The following is a 21,218-nucleotide window of genomic DNA, read 5'->3' on the forward strand; positions in this document are numbered from 1 at the left end:
TCCTTTGCCTCAGAGAGGAATCAGTATTTAGATGCTACAAGGCCATTCCACAAAAAAAGTCAGTGTGCTTAATTAATGGTACTTGCTACCTGGTGGTTGTATAATTGCACTAGACCTTGACATAGATTTAACCCGCAGAAAAGGACCTCTAAAGAAGCTCTCAGAACTATATTTACTTTAAGGGAAGATAAGTCTTCCTCCATGAGATGACTGCAACAAGTGGGAAGATTTTTTTGAACTCTTAAGTCACAAAACATATACTTTATTTATTTGGGAGCAGTTGAGAATAATATTGACTCTGCTTGTTTCTTTAGTTCCTTAGGAGGGATACAACATGGGGAGCAACCCTTGGCAAAACATAAAGTCAAGGGCTAATTATAGTCCGGAAGCTATGAATAGATAGTGAGCAACTTTTACCGAAAATCCATAATGATGTGATTTAAATAATGTTTTCCAAATGCATTTGCATTTTGTGAGTATTTGCAGTTTTTGCTACATGCTTAATTTATTGTAATGATCAGGCTTGAAAGTAATTTAAACATCTCTCTAAACACTTAGTATTATATTTCAGTTGCATTCTATGTTTTAGTACATGTGCCCAGAAATACCATCTTAGAGGTAGAGTTCTCTGGAAACAAGATACAATCTAGTTTCATTTATTAAGATTTTCCAATGAGTACTGTAAAACAACAAAATCATAGCTTGGTGGTATGATAAAATTTGAAGTTGAGATTGAAAGGACAACGAGAAAGGCAGGTAAAGATGGGAGAAACAAAAATAGGAAACTGGGACAACACTATGGTGTTTGAATGGCTGTCCCAGTGCCGCTGTGAAATGCTATGGTTGCTGTATTCAATAGGAGGGACTCAGAGGGAAAGAGCACAGGTGAAAGAAATGGACTAAGTAAGGGACAGAAAAGAAGTAAGGGATGAGGACCCTCACATTTATATTGGAAGATTCAATTCAGAGAGATAAGAAGGCTTCGGTTCACCTTTTTTCTTTTCTGTAATGCACAAATGACTCTAACGTCAAACAAAAGTAATGAATATCTGAGTGTACATAGTTTTCTTTACCTTATTTCTTCCTTTATCAAATATTGTCTGCTTATTTCTCGCTGGTTCTTTTAATAGGTCAACACAATCATCGTGGAAGTCTTCCAAACTCAGATTCATCTTTAAAACATCTTCCTGCTGTACAAAGTGATGGTTAGTGAGAACTTGGACCAGGAAAGTTGAGGGAACACTGCCACGCAACAACCACATGGAAGAAAACATAGGCTACTTGCAATCTTTCAGTACATGTATCCCACAAGAGGCTGATTTGATTTATAAAACTGTCCTTTCAAGCTCAGTTCCCTTCCTATCTCACTCCTTTGATAAAATTTATTGCCAGTAAAAACTAGTTGTTCAAAGGCCCAGCAGGGGAAAAAAGTCATTGTTACAATAGGAAGCACCTACAGGAGCATTCTCTAGAGAGAAAAGCTATGGTGCCTGGCATTTGAAACCACTGGGAAGTTCTAGGGGAGAAGCCATGAGGCAGAAATGATGGAAGACTCTGTTGGAGAACAAAGAAGGAAATCCAGAGAATTTATATAAGCAAAATGTTTGGGAGACTCATGAAAAGAGGAAGGAAATATCACCAAGTGTGGCAAAAAAAAAAAAAAAAATTGAGAACAAAGGGCACTTTGTGGGGAATGATATTTTGCTCCTGCAATTCATGGGGCTCTGTTTTTGTCATGGACGTAGACAGGATTTACAAACTGCTCTGGAGCCAGTATGAGAGCTGCAATGACATTGTGACGCTGACAGGAGCCACAGGCACACCAAGGGCAGGACACCAGTTTGGGATGAGGTCATATTGCAACAGAAGGTACTCTGAACTACCTGGGCAGGCACATTAGATGGGCCTTAAAGAAACAGGCACGATTTTCAAGGTGTACGTGTCACTTCAACTTGGAGGACTTGGGGAGATTCAACTTTTACCCTTAACTCTAAAACTTAAATTGGTTTGTGTTACTGAATAAACCACTCTGCTTTAATTGGTACCTAATTCCAAAGTGGCAGTTGTGGGCAGAGTACTAGATTCTGAATTACACCTAAATTCATATCCTAGATCTACCACTCCTGACTGTGGAGCCCCAAGCAAAGCATTTTTACCCTCTCTGAACTCCACTCTAAAACGAAGAAAACAACATCTGCCTTATCACCATCACAGAGTTATTTGGATATCACTGACGTAATATACACGAAAATCCTTTATAAATCTCAAATTGCTATATAAACAGAAAGGATTATTATTATGGTTTCAAACTTGACAGGGATTTCCAGGCATATTTTCAACAACCCCTATAAAAGAGAGTCATAGCATCAATCTTAAAAACATAAAATTTAGATATTTCTGCTCTCATACCAACATCTGCGCAGTGTTAGTCAGCATTCTTGCACAGGCTTTGGTTCAGGCTATAACTTGTAAGGGTAATGGTGATGCCTATTTCTTTTGCCAGAGAGGCTCTTCTTCATTTTTATTTTATTTTATTTATTATTTTTATTTTTAGGGCCACACCTCAGCATATGGAAGCTCCTAGGCTAGGGGTCCAGTCGGAGCTGCAGCTGGCATTCTACACCATGGCCACAACAACACCAGATTCAAGCTGTATCTGCGACCTACACCACAGCTCACAGCAACAATGGATTCTTAACCCACTGAGCAAAGGCATGGATCAAACCCTCATCCTCATGGATACTAGTTGGGTTTGCTGCTACTGAGCTGCAATAGAACGCCTCTTCTTCATTTTTATATCTACCCAAATCACACTTTTGAGCTAGTGAATGATTCTTTTTTCCTGTATTAATCTTTTGAGCTTTAACTACACATGCCAAAACCCTTCCTGGAGAACCTGTTTTAGGCAAAGCATAGTGTTCAATGCTGTGTGGGGTGCTAAACTCAAGTATAGAAAAAGAGAGTCTAGGACATAATGGGACTTATGTGTGATGCTTATAGGTAGGAAGAAACACAGATGCTTTGAGAGGTCAGAGAGGGGGTGACACAGCTAAGGAAGGAGCTGTAGAGGAGGTAGCATTTGGGTTTGACTTTACATATAAAGGTGTTCACTGTAGTATTTTGTAAAATGGTAAAAAAAAAAGTTGAAAAATCTAGATTCTTAAGCCAAGGACAAATATCATTTGAGTCAGAGCCCAATGATTTAAAACCTTAGCAAACTATTTTGAATGGGAGAGGTACTCAGATCTATGATATGGAAATTCACATAGAAAAAATATCGTTAGAAGTAAATAGAATTCTGCCCTGAACTGCAAGAACACTGATATGTCTCAATAACAATGGCAATCACAACAAATAATCATGGCTGTCTTCACATCCTATCTTTACACTGTGAGTAGCTTCCTCTATATCCTCCATTCTATAGATCAGGAAACTGAGACTCAGGGCCATTAAGGAATTCATCCCAAATACAATTCCAATAATTTGGAGAGTTGGTATTCCTAGGTGGCTGTGTTTTACTCTAGAGCCTGAGCTCTTAATTTCCTTGCCATTCTTTCTGCCTAAATAACTGGTTTTTTCATCTTTCAGCCAGTTATAAAAATAGCACTAATGGAGTTCTGGTTGTGGTGCAGCAGAAAAGAATCCAACTAAGAACCATGAGGTTGTGGGTTTGATCCCTTGCCTCTCTCAGGGGGTTAAGGATCTGGTGTTGCTATGAGCTGTAGTGTTGGTCGCAGACATGCTTGGATCCTGTGTTGCTATGGCTCTGGCATAGGCTGGCAGCTGTAGCTCCGGTTAAACTCCTAGCCTGGGAACCTCTGAATGCCGTGGGTGCAGCCCTAAAAAGCAAGCAAACAAACAACAAACAAACAAAAAACAAAAACATCACTAATGAAATCAATTTTGGCATGACAGACAAAATAACACATATGTACACACACACACACACACACACACACACACACACACATTACATCTCTCTCTTTTAACTGGATTTTGCCTAGACCTAGTCATAAATGTATTTCCTCTCTATTTTTTACCATCAGTTTTTTTTATTCCATAAAAGAGGCTCAGGATCAGTTTAATATGTCTATGAAGCTAAAGAGTCAGTTAATAATATACCTGAAGATTAGTTTTCTCTTCTCTGAGGCCACAGTTTGGGGGAAAAATATGCATTACTTATGAATGAAAACATAAGGTTACTTAATATAGACTTTACTTTGATTTAAATGACACACGTTTATCCTTTAGGATACGATCCATGAAAATGTAAACGAGACACCTTAATTGTGTTTAGCCCTCATTCTCAGCAATATTTTTCTCAGCAGTGATGGAAAAGAAACAGAATTAATTATCAGAAACACTCAGATAATTATGTTAGAAAGCTGTGAAACAAATGTGCATGTTCTGTCCCTTGAGAATTTCCATTAGAACATCTTTGCACCAGAAGACACTTGCTCAACACATTTTTATTTATATCACTTAAAAATTCATATTCTGGTAAGAAGAAATTACCTTCAGCTTTTCTTCAAGCTCCGTGAGAGAGCTACATAATTCAGTAACAGATTCGAGAACCTCCTTGTGCTTAGCCACTATTTTCTCGGTATACTTCTGCCCTTCTTCAAAACCTGGGGAAGAAAAGGGATAAAACTATTGTTAAGGGTCAAATCTTTAGGAGAAAAAACATTCCCAGGCATTAACTTATCTCCCCCGTGTCCAGCATAAGGGCTGGTAGATAGCAAGTGCTTACTAAAAAATACTTGCTAAACAGACGAATCAAGGTGTTTTTGGAAAAACCAGGTATTCTAGAAAAATGGTTACATTTGTTATGCCAGGTCACACTTACGTAACCTAAATAGTTTTGCTATATTAGTATTCTTAAAGGTCCATTTTAATCAGTTTTTTCCTCTTCAGAGCATTCAACTGTTCTTCAAAGGCTAGAAAAGTATACATTCAAGGCCTTCCATAATATGGTTTCAAATGGCCCCTCTCAAAGAGATGTCACCCTAATTCTTTCACGTTTTTAATCTCTGACCAAACTGAACCAGTAACTCTTCCTTCAAAATCCTTAAAACCATTGAGTCTTCTTTACTGGGAATACTCTCCAATACTCCCTATTTCTACATGACAAATCCACCAACGCCTCAAGGTCTGCCACAAATGCCACCACCTTTGTGAAAATGTTCTTAATCTTTCCCAACTGGATTTTATCTCTCCATATTAGAACAATAATACAAATAGCTACCAGGTCATGAGTGCTTATTATTGCCTGTGGCTAGGCATTTTACATGCATTTGCTAACATAATCCTCCTCTGATAGGTTCTATTGAATTTTCCAAATGAGGAATCCAGGGCTCAAAAGAGCCTCTTTGGGTAACCCAGACAATAACTGGAGAAGCGGGGAATTAAACCTGAAGTATTACCTGACAAAATTTAGGCTAAATTAGTATGGTACATTGTTGTGGGCTGAATTGTGTCCTACCCAAAATTACTATGTTGAAGCCGCAATCCCAGAATATGACCATATTTGGAGGTGAGGTCTTTAAAGGGTGATTAAGTTATAAAGAGGTGATTAAGTTATTAGATGGGCCCCAATCTAATACAACTGGTGTCCTTACAAGAAAAGGGAAAGACACCAAGAACTAGTGTGCTTGTCACAGAGGGAATTTCATGTGAAAAGGCAGAAAGAAGAGAGAAACCTCAGTAGAAACCAACTCTGTCATCTAGATTTTAGACTCCAAGACTCCAGAACTGTGAGAAAATAAATGTCTGTTGTTTAAGTCATGCACTCTGTGGTATTTTGCTATAGAAGCCCCAGAAAGCTAATACACATGTTTTATACCTTTCTCATTGAATTTACTGTACTGTGATTTTTAGGCATAGACTGTGGATTCTTGAGTGATGGAACTAGATTTTATGTCTTGATATCCATCATAGTGCCTAGCACATACTAGGTATTTAAAAAGGTTTTTTTTTTGAGATAAATTTATTTACATTAAAATTCTAGGTTCAATAATGCCTGTGGCCTGTATGAATTGATATAATATTCCCAAAGTATCCTACTTGATGAAATTTATAAAATGAATAGCATAGCTTCCATACTGAACAGATGAAAACTCATGCCACTCATTTATTCACTAGGTGATTCATTTATTCATTAACTATTTGTTAAGCACTTAGTATGTACCATTAAGCCTGAACTAACAGGCAAAATCTCTTCTTTCAAGAAATTTACACTCTGAGAAGGAAAGCCAAATAGACAAATAACTATACAGTATGTCAGCTGATGAGAAGGGCCAGGGATTTAAAGAAAGCAGAATATGGGATTGTGCATGTTAGGAAGGTAATGTAACTTTTTTGGGGTCTTTGTGAGTACTTCCATGTGCTGAAATTGAATAGGCATTGACATATTGGGGTAAAATATACTTCCCTTGCTATCCTCAAGGGGCTTATGGTCAGTTGAGAAGACAGATAAATGAAAAGGTAATTATGCTATAGGGTGAAAAATACAGTAATAGAGGAAAATATAAACCATTTTATGGGAGTGGAGAGCCTCCAAAACTTTTTAGTACACTTATACATATAGTAACTACAATAGGAATGAAACTTCACAGTTTCCATTAATTTTTCAATCAATATTTTATTGTTTTTATGTTTCTATCCTTTTCTTTTGGAAAATCATTAATAATTTACCCTCCATAATTTAATATTAGGTAGTGCAGTATATATTGTTCTATAAAATTTTTTTATGGCTATCTGTGGATAGTGCTTCATGTAAGAAAAGAAAATATCCATCTGGCTGGCAGCAGCTGTGGGCAGCCAAATGAAGCACTTTGTAGCACCTGTTGTACCTTCTTTTGGGCTAGATTTGCCCAGTCACTAGGAATTACTCTTGGCCTCATAGTTAACAATGTCAGGGAATTCGTGAATCTTATTCCTCTGCAACCTCAAGGGCTGTCACCTCCAGGGGTCTTTTAAATGGGGGCCTCATTCAGATAAGAAGACTTCTTAGACCAATAGTCACCACGGAGAAGAGGGAAGTATAACCCGTGAGACGATCATTGGAGTTTTCCCATTTATTCCTCAAGTGAGAGGAAGACAAGGGAAAATCAGGCAGCTCTATCCTCTATCCATGCACCATAATCTTCATGGAAATGACAGGGCTGTAGGTTTCAGTCTTAGCTTTCTACCTAAAGTATCATGGGAGTTTTGTATGTTTTTTGAGGAATCACTCCATTGGACAGCAGATTTTTTTTTTTTTTGTCTTCATAAACTGAGTACTGTTCTGGTTTTATTGCCATAAAGATGAACAACAGGAAAGGGAGAGAAAAGAGAAGAGAGAAGGGTTTACAAACGGTGGTTAAAAATCCACAGACTTCATCTCCTACAGCCAGGAGTTCCTTCCTCTATTCCCCATTGTTCACTTTGCTCTTATCTTGAAACTTTTCCCTGAATAGGTTGGTGGAGTGAGGAACTTGAGGGCTTTCCATGCTGTTTTCTGCTGGATGAAGTTCACTAGAACATTGTTCAATGGTGACTCACTGTGTATCTTAAAAGACACCTCACCATATAAGCGCTGAGCGAGGTCATTGATCTCCTGAATCCTTTCTTCTTGCTGAGGCACTGAGGGTGTGATAAACTTTTTGAACTGCTGGTGGAGAATTTCCACAGCTTTCTTTGTCTTGCATTCTGTGGAATATTTTCCAACTCTTACAACTGTGGCACTTGCATCTTCATACCAAAAGTGACACTAAATTAAAGTGGGACAAAGCATGACACTAAGTTAAAGTGGGACAAAGAGACATCATCCTTCCAAAGGTCTCCATTTTGACCACTGAAGTATCAAATTTCAGTTTCCTCAAACTTTATTCTCACATGAGCGTGAATTCTCTAAGTCCTACGAAAGAAAATATCGCAACATGATCATATACTTTCTCACTTGGAAATTAGAGTCAGATGAGAAAGCAGACATATGGAAATTCATTTGGTGCCCTCTTGGATTTGCCTGAAGCATAATTCCAAAGAGGAATGTTGCAAACCTACAAGAACAGGCAGTATAAAAAGCATATGACACTAAAAAGAATCTAAATATCAGCTAAAGGAAAGAAAAAAGCTCAAACACAAAACCAACCTAATTAACTGAAATCATTAACAACAAATGGATAACATATTGCCCAAATAACACTCTAAGAAATAAATTCTCTTTTAGGAATAAGATTTAGTCTATATATTGAGGAAATATCATTTGAAGTGTAACATCTGACATTTTCTTGGTAGAAGATAGTCATATTTTCAAAGCACAGAGGAAAATTGAGACAGTTTTTCACTAAAAATAAATAATGGTGATGGAAGAAATATGTCTGACCAAGGCCAGGAGCTCTTATGCTGAGTGAGAAATGGAAACACATTGACTCAGCTAGGAGCTACTTTAAATAAGTGCCACAGAAGAACAGCAAACCTATCTATCAGATATTGAAGAATAATCATCTCAGTCTTCCTTAATGTGCTATTAAGTTTAAAAGCTCATTACATTAGTGAGAGAGATGTTTTGTATCTCAGAATAATGGACTCCAAAGAACGTTCAAGAACTTCAAGTGTAGTTTCTTCAGTATGAAGTGTACAAACAATAACTTTAACTGGCCAAATATCAAATAATTTTTGTATACTTTTCCATTGATCCTCTTGACAAAACAACACCAACACCAATGTCTATACCTGAAAAATCCAAGTATCATCTTTCTTTCTAAACATTCTCAAACTCTGTGTAGTAAATAAGTCATTTTGAGTATTTTATCAGATATCCAGCAGTGAACATATCACGATGGCTAAAAATCTTAAGTTGATGGGGTTATGGAGAAATAAGAACTTTTCCTTTGTTGCTGGTAAGAAGAGCAAATTAGTGAAATCTTTCTAAAGAGCAACTGAACAATACAATCAAAACCTTGTAAGCTGCATCCCCTTTGGTCCAGCAATTCTGCTTTAAAAAATTATCCTAAGGAAATAATCATGAAAAGGATCAGCTATTATTGTCATTAAATTCATGTATCATTTAAAAAAAACAACATTGCAACACATATGACATTCCAACAAGAAGAGGATACCTCCTCTATCAACTCCTGGAGATGCTCTGTCAGGTCCAAATTCTTCCTGTAGTCTGTCACAACTCTGTCAAACTCTTCCACATATTTCTGCAAATCCTTAATGGCTTCCAAAAGGACATTCACTTTATTATTTGGATAATTGAAGAAAAAAGTTTTATTCTCAACTTTTGCCATTTTCCTTTTCAAAGCCTAAGCAGAAAAATAAATTTAGTGACATTCAATTCTTATTTTACCAGCCTAGCTGGTGATTAAATATTGAGGGAAACACTTGGGAATATTTTTGTAGTGTCTTCTATTTAATGTTAAAATCATAATTATAAAAATACATTTTGAAAAGAATATTTTCTTCCAGATAGTTTACTGATTCAGCATTCAGTGAACATACAGGAAATTTACCATATACTGGGATCTATTCCATATTTTGAGAATGACGTTATGATTTTAAAAAAGATAATGATCGTAAATCAAATATTGTATTACCTTCAATAAATTCACTGCCTCCTGAGAAAGGCAATCAAATAATCCAGCCAGTATATGTGATAATCAAGGAAGGTATACAGGGCTGTAGGAGCAGTGGAGGAAGCTCCTGACAAAGGTGGGCACAAAGAAAGAAAGAGGGGTGTACAAGAGGTGTGTGGTGTGTGTGCATGTGCACACGTGTGTTTATGGCGGGAAGATTGGAAGCAGTAAGGCTGAGTAGAGTAGGTTTGGCAGAAATCATTCTGGAGCGGCTTCAAGAAAAAAATCTATTATGTATTTTACATGAAGTAAAATACAATTGTTACAAAAATTAAAAACTATCATTTGGCTCCTAATGCTATAACAAAAGCCCAAGGGTTAGGCATCTAGAATTGAAATGCAAAATAATTTTGCAATAATTGTAGTAGCATGCGCACACACACACACACACACACACACACTTTCTCATTACCTGTAATTTCTCAGCATACATATCAATTTGTTGAATTTGGTATTTGAGAGCTTTCAGATTTCGAGCTTTTTCATTTTTCTTAGTGTAATTAAACTTCAAATTATTGAATTTCTTTTTGATATCTCTAAATGACTCTTTGAGCTGCAGTTCAATAAAAAGAAAGAGGTGATTTCCTTAAAAAGAGATACTAATATTCACTTGCAATAAATCAAAATGTCTCTATTTCAAAATATTCACGATGTTCAAAATGTATTCAGAGGGATTTTCAATAGAAATCAAGTGTGCTAAATGAATACATAATGTAGATTTAAACATATCTCCAAAATATAGGGGATTATAAATTGTTCTTGCTACTTTTTGGTTTGTAATTTATAATTGGGATTACAGTTATAGAATATCCTTTGGCCTTTGATCAAGAAATTTTTTTTCCAGATATAAGTGATATCATATAGTACTTGTCTTTCTTCTTCTGACTGACTTCACTCATTATGAGCAAAGTGTAGATCTTGCTGTGTAGCACTGGGAACTATGTTTAGTCACTTATGATGGAGCATGATAATGTGAGAAAATAGAATGTATACATGTATGTGTAACTGGGTCACCATGCTGCACAGTAGAAAAAAAATTGTATTGGGGAAATAATTAAAAAAAAGAAAATAAAATTTTTTTAAAAAGAAAGTTTTTTTAACATATCATAGATTTTGACAACTCTAATTTTCTTATTTGTATTAATTTGACATCATTTTCCAACCCACTCTGTTCTCTGTGTGCTAATATTGTCCTAGATCCTTCCATATTCCAGTGCTCTTACAGCCATCATGAATAAACTTATTAAGGCTCCAGGGAGCCGTTCATGTGGCAGAGGTCAGTGGAGTGTTGACATTTAGACCAACAAGGACATTGGTGGGGTTGAAAAGGAGACCCAATAAGAGAGCCAGTAGGAATAGGACTTTATTTGCCTAAATCCAGTTAAAAATTATTTTTCATTGGCAGTTTCCAGAGGAGATCTACTTTTTAGATATGAGCCAAAAGAATTTGAGAAAGAATGGATATGTGTATATGTATGGCTGGGTCACTTTGTTGTACAGCAGAAATTATCACAACCTTGTAAATTAACTACAAGAAAACTTTTTTAAAAAGTCATTAACATCAGAGGACCTTTAAAAATGGCACGTAAAGTGACAGTTGTTTCCCCTGCTGGCAATGCTAACTTATGTGTAAACAGAGTATATGGCTTTACACCAAAAACAGGGCATAGAGTATGACTGTCTTAAAAACAAACAGTTCAGCTTTCTCAGTGAACCAAAATTCTAAGCCGTCTAGTTCCATTAACCATACCACTTTCTGTGCCCTTCTCCATATTCAAGAAGGATAAACAAATTGATAGGCAACTCACTCTTTATGTTATCAGCAAAGAGGAGTACAAAGAAAACATAAACATTCTCAGATTGTATAGAAGCATTTAACAGCCAAGAATGAACAATGTCATGGTTGATAAATTTGAGCTATGACAAGGAGAGTCAGAAAAACATTAAAATTCCTTTCAATGACAGCAAATAAATTATTTGGGAGGGAATAAAGGCTATTCACATGCTGGATTTTAGACTAATAATGCAGACAAATATATCTGCCCTAGAAAATGCTTGCTTTTTCAAAATGCTTATTTCAAAATCTACATATTGTTAAAACAAAACCTTGACCTTATCTTTAACGCTTCCCAAAGACAACGATCTATGAAGCCCCAGCCTAATTGCATACATGGAAATTAAACTGATGTAATTTTTGCACCTGCCACAACAATACTTAATCAGTGTTGTTTATTTTATATGGTAAATGAAATTGTTGAACATGAGTTTTAAATTACAAGCAAAGAGACCACATAAAACATTTAAATTGACAAATCAATTTAGCAATATTCTAAAGTAGAAACTTCAAAGTTTGGAAATGATTTCTCTATTAGGACTCAGGAAAATATTTAAAAGTATTATTCGGTTGGTATATTTATGAAATAAACAGTATTTTTGACAGATTATGTTTTAATATACATGTATTTGATATTAGTGGGAAAGGAAAAATGAGGTCAATTTTATAGGATTAAGATATAAAGGGACTATATCCTTAGTTAATCACGTAAATGTTTGGCAGGAACTTCTTTTTTCCTGAAGTCATAATCTGACTATAGGTGTAATAACTACTACATCTGAGGAAACCAGAGATTCTTGCATTAAAAACATGTCCTCAACATAGTTATTGTTTAATGAGCACAGAGTCCCTCTTTGGGGCGATGAAAAAGTTCTGGAAATGAATAGTGGTGGTGGTTGTACAAAAATGCAAATGTATCACTTAATCATTCCCTTAAAATGGTTAAGATGGTAAACTTTATGTTATGTGCATTTTAGTATAGTTAAAAATACAATTTTTATTTTTAATACAAATAAAAATAAAATAATAAAATGAAAGAAAAAAAATATGTCCTGTCACTAACATGTATCCACTGTGAAATAAAACTTTGTATTCTTTTTTCCCTTATTGGACCCTGATTTATAAACTTCAGTTTAAAGAATAGAAGATTTGCATTTCTCTAATAATGAGTGATGTTGAACATCTTTTCATGTGTTTTTTTGGCCATATGTATGTCTTCTTTGGAGAACTGTCTGTTTAGATCTTCTGCCCATTTTTGGATGGGGTTGTTTTTTTGGTATGGAGCTGCAGAAGATGTTTATAAATTTTGGAGATTAATCCCTTGTCAGTTGATTCATTTACAAAGATTTTCTCCCATTCTGTGGGTTGTCTTTTCATTTGTTTAGGGTTTCCTTTGCTGTGCAGAAACTTTTAAGTTTGATTAGGTCCCATTTGTTTATTTTTGTTTTTATTGTCAATACTCTAAGAGGTGGATCTGAGAAGATGTGGCTGTTGTTTATGTCAGAGAGTGTTTGGCCTATGTTTTCCTCTAAGAGTTTTACAGTGTCTGGCCGACTGAACTTCTTTGCAGAACAGATGCTGACTCACAGACATTGAAAAGCTTTTGTTCTCCAGAGGAGACAGTTTGGGGGGTAGGGGGATGTGCTTGGGTGGTGGGATGGAAATCCTGTGAAATTGGATTGTGATGATCATTATACAACTACAGATTTGATAAATTCATTGAGTAATAATTAAATTTAAATTAAATTAAATTAAAAAAAATAAAGAATGGAAGAGGGGCTCTGTCATAAACCTGATAATCACTGGGTTACATCTACCTGTTTAAACAGGAAAGATCAACATCTATTTGAAAACTATGTGATGAATGACAGAAGGCTAAGCTTTAACACTTTAATTCTAAGCCATGACACTTTACGTCTACTTTGGATTAAGAAATTTAAGACTGATAAATGAGTGCAATTTTATTTCTGTTTGCTTCAGAATGTATGCACCTCCACTGAAGATGATTTATAAGGCCAAAGAATGTTCATGCCGTTATGGGTATGTGAAATGGGATCAGTTTCTTTCTGACACACGAGCTCTTTTGACAAAGTTGCTGGCACTTTTCTCTTTTGGTCCCACTGGAAACTCACTTTAAAATCCTGTACCTTTCCCAGCTCAAATTCAGAATTATTGCAAATACAAGGTGGAAGGCAGAATGCATGAACTATCTTCAGCAATCAGATTTTCAGAAAAATCTAGCCTTGCTTAATTTTCTTACCTACACATTCCAATATGAAAACTTAACTTCCCATCTAATCCCCACATAACTTGTGATCATATTTTTAAAGGAACTGAGCACTGTGATTGCTCGGCTATGGTATCGTTGTTCACGCAGCTGTTTCTAACTTTAGTTAGCTTGTCAACAATGGGGAATGGTGGAGATGGCTAGGGCAACTGCTCAACTGGAGCTCAGAAGCAGGAAAAAACACCCAAAGCCGTGGGCAAGAGAAAGTGTACTGTATTCAAAATCTTTAAATGGTGTTATAATTCATATTAAGAAAATTTCTGAAAATCTTCAGAAAATCAAGAGAAAGGTATTTTCTCAAAAGAATAGTGTGATTTTCCTATCTTTCCACTTGTTCAGCTCCTCCTTATTTGCTGTGGAATAAGCAGACTAATTTAATAGAGCTATAATTAGAAAAAAGTCATTAAGACCTTAAAACTGTAGTTCTTCTGAAACTTCTGAACCTATAGCAGAATAAGCATCTTTCTCAAATTTCCTAGGGAGAACTAAGCCTCTCTTGGTTCAGGAATAAACAAAACTTCTTAGAGAAGAAGCAAAAGGGAATAAGATGGTTGACAATGAGACAGGCTTGCTATTTTTATTCTTGACGAAGCTGGTTGAGGCAACTTTGGCGCAAGAATGTATTATTTGTGAGTCTGTTGCTGGCAAAGCCAATTTATGTGAGGGACATAGGACATTTTACAGCTAAGAACATGTATTTAAAACAAAAGCCTTTCACCATAACTATGGTGCGTAATTGGTCAGAAGCAAAAATACAAAACAAGCAGTCCATTTTTCTTAATGTCTATATCTTGCCCACCATTTTGCCTGCTCCAGATAAAAAGCTTTCCGATGCTCATTTTTACAGAGCAAAAGCTGCAGTTATCACTTCCCAGGCATGCTTGTATTTGAAATGAAGGGACTGAAAGTCATAATTTAACCTGAATGACTTGCTATAATAATTAATAATAGAATATTCAGCTTTAGTGCTGGAGAAATTTTAGGACAAGACTTTCTTGGCCTCTGTCCATTCAGCAACCACATGGCTGTCTTCCTGTGCTTAGGACTAGCCTTGTAGAAGCAGGAAGTGGGGCAGCTCAGACGGAGAAGACAATGGCTCCATTTGAAATTGCAGGTGGCAGTATTTCTCAGTAACAGTTATTTTATCCCTTCTGAAAGTTCTGTGTGTTCACAGTTTATTTACATTTTATTTTCTGGAAAAGTTAACCATGATTTTAAACCTCAGCTCTCAGCAGAAATGATCACAACCTTATCAATCAACTGTACTTCAGTCACATTTTAAAAAGTGAAAAAAAAAATTCAGCCCTCTATAGGAATGGTGGTTTTGTAGATGTTAAACACCAAACTTGTAACAGATTTTAACCCTACAGGATGGGCATTTTCATAAAAAACTGTAATCGCTCCTATCCTCTTATGTATATTGTCCAGACTCACAGAGGGGCCTAGAAATGAGTGGCTGTGACTGTGAAGTCCCCTGGGCTTTAAGTTGCCCTAGATTCTTAGTTTCCTAAGGACTTTTGTGTTCTTATGGTCTGGCACACAGTAGCCATATAATGATATTTGTTGAACAATGATAATTAATTTTTTTCTTAAAATAATGAATTAAGATCATCAATCTGGAAAATAATAACTATCTACACTATACCACAGTGCTGCTCCATCAGGTGTTTTGCCCATCTACACCGTCTTTTTCTGCTTCTTTTCCTGCCAGCCAGTGGCTGTCCATAGTCATTTTGTCAACAGCAAAGCACTATACAATATGAGAAGGTTTAATGCTATCAGTTGTGTATGTGTCTATAGCCATACCATTCCCATATCCTAATTTACTGCTGCTAATATGCCTCATCTCCCTGGACCTTAGGTGACTGACCTATCCAACCTGACAAAAGAATCTGTGTGACTGGAACAAAAGACTCTGGCATATGTAGAACATATACCTACAGGCATATATATATTGTCCATTTCTGTTCCCTTCCTGATGGGTAAGAGGTTGCTACAGTGTCAAAATCTCAGGCTGAAGTAATATAATTATACAAAAGCTTCCATTTGCAAAATTTATTTGAGAAAATGAATGCCAACCCAATTCCGTCATTGCTATTCTTTTCAGCAAAGTAATTGTTTGTGACCCATAATGAGACTCCAGTGACAAATTTCCATTAACATCATGTAAATGTAAAGGTGATTTTTTTTCAGTCAGTTTGCAAGAATAAAACATGCTCGATATTAAGTTATTACATTTCTAAAGAAGACGTGTAAAGAATAAGTAACTGATGAAGTTCGGTCATGTTAAATGGCAGAGAATGTCTATAGTGCTTTCTGTATTAACAAATTATTTGTATGGCCAGGCCAGCAAATGTATAGCGAGAGTCAATCTTCATGCATAAAAATGTACCTTTGTGTGAAACGTGTAGAAAAAACTCCACAAAATCTGGCTATCTTAAGTCTGTTTTCAAGAAGACGTGGAGAAAATGAGGTTTTACAATTAACTATGTCTTCTATACTATACAAATTAGACATAAATAATATTTTACCCAAAGACAATCAAGGCAAAAAAACCCCACAAAACACATGGTTCTTTGTCTTTAAGGAATATCATATTGCATTAAAAAAAATTACACATAGAACACCTCACTTTATTTTGCCTTGAGGTATTGAGTTCTTTTCTAAGGGCCTTTAGTGCTGTTAAAACCATGTAAATTATGGCATCTTCAAAAAGTAGTCTGGTTGAAATAACCAGGTGAACTGTGGTACTATACCAGATCATAAGAACAGTTTGCAAAAAAATATACTAGAAAACAAAGATAGAAGAAGAAAACATAGTTAAAGGATACATTTAACATCAGACCATGCAATAGTTGAACAGACTCAGGCAGTAACTGAATGATGAATTTTGTGTTTAGCAGGTGACAAGTTGGTGCCCAATAAATGTTGGTGCCCAATAAATGAGCTTCTGGCCCAAAGCCAGAAACACTATGAGCAGAAACTCTGCAGTCCTGCAGCATATGCTCAAGTGAAAAATGTGTACTCTTCAATTTTCTCATCTGAAAAATGAAAATCCTCCAAAATCAGTTTTAAATCAGAATCAGTGAAGTCCCAAGAAGCACTTGAAGCACATTGGAAGTAAAACAGTATGTTTTAAAATCAACTTAAAAAGTCAAATGCTGTGCTTGGTCTAGTTCCCTGGTGGGATATTTGACTTTATTTTTTTATTTTTAATTCATTTTTTTTTTGTCTTTTGTCCTTTTAGGACTGCACCTGTGGCATAAGGAGGTTCCCAGGCTAGGGGTCTAATCGGAGCTGTAGCTGCCAGCCTATGCCACAGCCACAGCAATGCCAGATCTGAACCATGTCTGCAACCTACACCACAGCTCATGACAATGCTGGGTCCTTAACCCACTGAGCGAGGCCAGGGATCGAACCCGCAACCTCATGGTTCCTAGTTGGATTCGTTTCTACTGTGCCATGACAGGAACTCCAAGACTTTATTTTTTTATACAAAAAAATAGTATAACAAATTTCTTTTAATTTTAATTTTTAAGCACATGTACCAAATACTAATAATGACAATAATAATAAAAATGTCTAGGTGTCAAATATTACAACATAGACTCTGGCTCTGACATTCTCAGTACAAACTGGAACATAAACGTCTTTTTTATTTTTCTTGGCCATGCCTGCAGCATGGTGAAATTCCCAGGGATTAAACCCAAGCCATAGCAGCGACCCAAGCTGCTGTAGTGACAATGCTGGATCCTTAACCTGCTGAGCCACAAGGGAGCTCCAACACATATCTTTATTTTACTGAAGAGTGCTGAAAATATTCTTTCTGATTATTGTGCCATTAGGCTTGTGCTTGGAAAGTACATGTTGTGCATGATATACTGTGACATGCCTTCTAAGTCTCTATAAAAAGGGATGTAGAGAAGGGCCAAAATTTTTCAAAGATCCTTTAAATAGGAAACTGCAACTTTCATCAAAGGTTAGTTAGATATGAAGTAGAAGCAAATGGGAAGACTCACTCTCTTAATATTTAAGTTTCCATTTAAGAGATATCTGATTCCTAAATCGAACCCGCAAGTATCTGGTTTCTTGCTCCTGTTACGGTACAGACAATCCTGGGGTATCCCTACTATGACTGGAAGGGACATCTGTCTTCCCAGCCGGCTGGCTCCCAGCACAGGCTTATCACGAGGCAGCCCTGTAAATAGAACCACTGTGGGCAGGGCTTGAACAGGGAGACCCAGCTCCATAAATGCCACAGCGCTTCAGGAAGAGGGAGACTGAGCCATAGGCAGCTGGTAATTATAACACTTAGCCGGCTCTCTTGTGCTTTCAATAAAATAGGGCTGCACATCATAGCAGGGAGAGAGATTTTCAGCAAAATGTTTGCAAATGTTTATCCAAAAAAAGAAGATAAGGAAGAAGGGGATGGAGGTAGGAGAGGAGGAGAAGAAAGAAAAAGAGGACAGACAATAACTTTGGGAAAAGACAGTAAAAAAAAAATTATTTCTATGGCTGTGAATCTAAATTTTATAGCCCTGGGGAGAATTAAGTTTGTTTTCCTTAATGATACCTGGCTGAAGTGCTGTTAAAGGCAGCACAGACACTGGAAAAGGTTATTATCATACAGGCAGCAGGCTACACTAGGGGTTTAATGCCGAGTGAATTAATGACTCTGGGCCACAGTGACTCCTGGAACATGGACTCTGAGCAGAAACCCTCCAGTCTGGTGGTACATTGCTAAACTGAAAACCACTGTTGATGTGAGTTCCTGTTTCCCTCCTGCTGAATGTGATCCAGGTGGCCTCTCCTGCTCTCTCCCCCGCTTTCTTTCCTTCCAGCCATGCTCCTTTCCTGCACTTGCCTGTGGGCTAGAAAAAGCCTAGACCAGCATTCAAGTTCAGTTACTCAAAGTTAAGTCCATGCTCTAACGTTATTTGATAGTATTTGATACTCGCTGGGCCTAGATTGTGTAAACTGAGCATAAACACAATGATCAGGGAGGTTTACCACTTCTTCCCGTCCCAGTTTCCTAATGGACTTGTGATTCATGGACTTAGAAACTTCTTGCCCTAAATAGAGATAAATCTGGAATTATGGTACCTTCAGGTCTGCTGTCAATTCCAGTCAAGAATCAGGACCCTGGTTATCCCTATATTTTCACCTCAAAACAAATCAACCTTTGACTGTGAAGTTTAACTAGGGGAGGGTGGTGGTGTGGTTCAGTACGTGTCTGGGCAATAAGATTTGGGGAAGGGGAGGTGGAATTACATATGTGGCCTCAGAGGAAAATCTTTCATCTGTTATTTCTTTTTCTCTGGCAGTTGTTTTGCCAGAGAAGTCACTCAGACTGAGTAAATATGAAACCAGCCACTTGACTCTGGTGATAATACTTTGCAGCCCTGAGGCAACAGGCCTATTCCCCTGACCCTCAGCACCCCCTTCATCATGAGTCAACCTTTGTAAATAGAATCTCAGCAGGCTGGAGCTGGACACGTAGGGATGGTATCACTCTTTGCCCTGATAGGCTGTATTCACTCAAGCAAAACAACTGCTATAAGAGTTTACAGGAGGGTGAGGGTGGGGAGAGGGGTAGGAGCAAACAAAAAACCCTAATTCTATTTTCTAGGTTCTATGCATTGACACCATACTGAATTCAACAAGTTTGGGGGTTTAAAATTTAGTCAAACTTTCTGAGTGCTGAGGCCATTGCTCAGTGGATTAAAGGTCAAGGGTAAAAAGAAAGTGCCCTGATTCACTGTGTGTGCGTGCGTGCGTGCGTGTGTGTGTGTGTGTGTGTCTGAGTGACACACATGGACAATAGGGCACAAGCTTTAGGTTCAGAATGGCTTCAGGCACCACGTCAGTTCCCACCTCACTTATCTCATTCCTTGTGGCGCAGAGCTGGACTCTGCGGGCCAAGGCTCGCTCATAGTCTTCTGTTTGGGACCGCCAATTAAGACCGTCCGCCTCAAGGACGTCCAGCTGCTGTTGCAGGTTCTTTGCTGAAACATTAGAGCAGTTCTAAAAATGAAAGAGAAGTGGAAGTGACTAAGGGAATGGGCAAAACAGCAAGGAAAAGACAACATGCTATTTACTTGCATTATTCAACTCATAAATGACATTAAGAAAAAAAAAAAAAAACAGGCTCCTGATTTATTTTACCTTAAGCAGCTTTGAATATAATGATTTCAGAAAGAAGCCAGACACAATACCCAATGTTGGAAAAGACAAACCCTTACATTTCTAGCCTCGAAACTTAAAAAGTTTTGAAGATTTGCTCATCACATCCAAGTCCTCAGAGACGCCATTCATTATAAGGTATAATTTTTACTTCAAAAGACATAAGATATGCATTAGAAACATTTGGCTTTCCGCACTATAATTTTCCTGTCAACTTGAGCTTAACCTCATGTTCATTATGCAAGTGCTCCAATCTCTACTCAGCACAGAGGGCGGCCAAGGCCAAGGCCAGACTCGGGTTAGAGAACAATTTATATTACTTGTGCAAAGTGAGATGACTTACTTTTTTTCTTTAAAAAGTAAATTTATTAATACAATAAAACTCTTTAGAAAGCTCCTTCTTGGTAGAAACAGATTCTATTAGCAGCAACAGGTATTTTTTATTTCTATGTCTTTTCTGTTAAAAAAAAAATACCTTAGGTTCACTGCATTCCATATAGTTTAGTGGATACCTTAAATGAATATTGAAATAAAATTGGCCATTATGATTTTTAGTAATGTTATACATACTGGTTACAATTAACATAATCTTTTCTTCCCTCAAATTAAGAACTTAGAGAAGTCTTTTTTAAAAATGAGAGCACACTGTGTTATTTATGAAAATTTGATCTGGAATAATTTCCATCTCTTATAGGCTCCTTTGTTAAGGTCAGTCCATTGGAATAAAGCAGATCCAATGATTAGTGCCCAGAGCCCTCAGGCGGGGGGGTGGGAGCCAGGATGCTTAGGCTCCTCCACTCTGAGCTTTTGTGGATGAAGCAGCTTCTCTCTTCATCTATAAAATTAGAGTCCTGGGCCAGATGATCTCTAGAATATCTTTCAGATTTGACGTGCTACAGCAGCATTGTTCGAGAGAAATATAATTTAAACCATATAAATAATTTAAAATTTTCTAGTAGTCATATTAAAAAGTAAAAAATTAGATGAAATTAATTTTCACAATATAGTTTGCTTAACCAAATATATCCAAACAGCATCATTTTAACATGTAACAAAATATTAAAAATATGAATGTTTTTTCATGCTGTCTTTGAAATGAGATGCATATTTCACACAGATAATATTTATTCTTTTTATTTTATTAACATATAGTTGATTTACAATGTTGTGCCAATTTCTGCTGTAGAACAAAGTGACCCAGTCATATATATATATATATGTGTATATATATATATATATATATATATAATATTTTTTCCATTAGGGTCTATCTCAAGAGATTGGATATAGTTCC

At 36.7% G+C, this 21,218-nt stretch overlaps 1 protein-coding gene across 1 annotated transcript in view; it reads right to left on the reverse strand.

The window, feature by feature from the left end:
• CCDC141 (coiled-coil domain containing 141) overlaps positions 1-21,218 on the reverse strand; it is a 210,572-nt gene that overhangs the window by 14,099 nt on the left and 175,255 nt on the right. Inside the window, 6 exon segments of the mRNA XM_021075317.1 lie at positions 1,074-1,190; positions 4,516-4,628; positions 7,567-7,750; positions 9,102-9,290; positions 10,033-10,173; positions 19,616-19,765. Coding sequence (XP_020930976.1) covers positions 1,074-1,190; positions 4,516-4,628; positions 7,567-7,750; positions 9,102-9,290; positions 10,033-10,173; positions 19,616-19,765 — 894 coding nt within the window.

The sequence above is a fragment of the Sus scrofa genome, chromosome 15 (genome assembly GCF_000003025.6).
Source record: "Sus scrofa isolate TJ Tabasco breed Duroc chromosome 15, Sscrofa11.1, whole genome shotgun sequence".
Taxonomy (NCBI): domain Eukaryota; kingdom Metazoa; phylum Chordata; class Mammalia; order Artiodactyla; family Suidae; genus Sus; species Sus scrofa.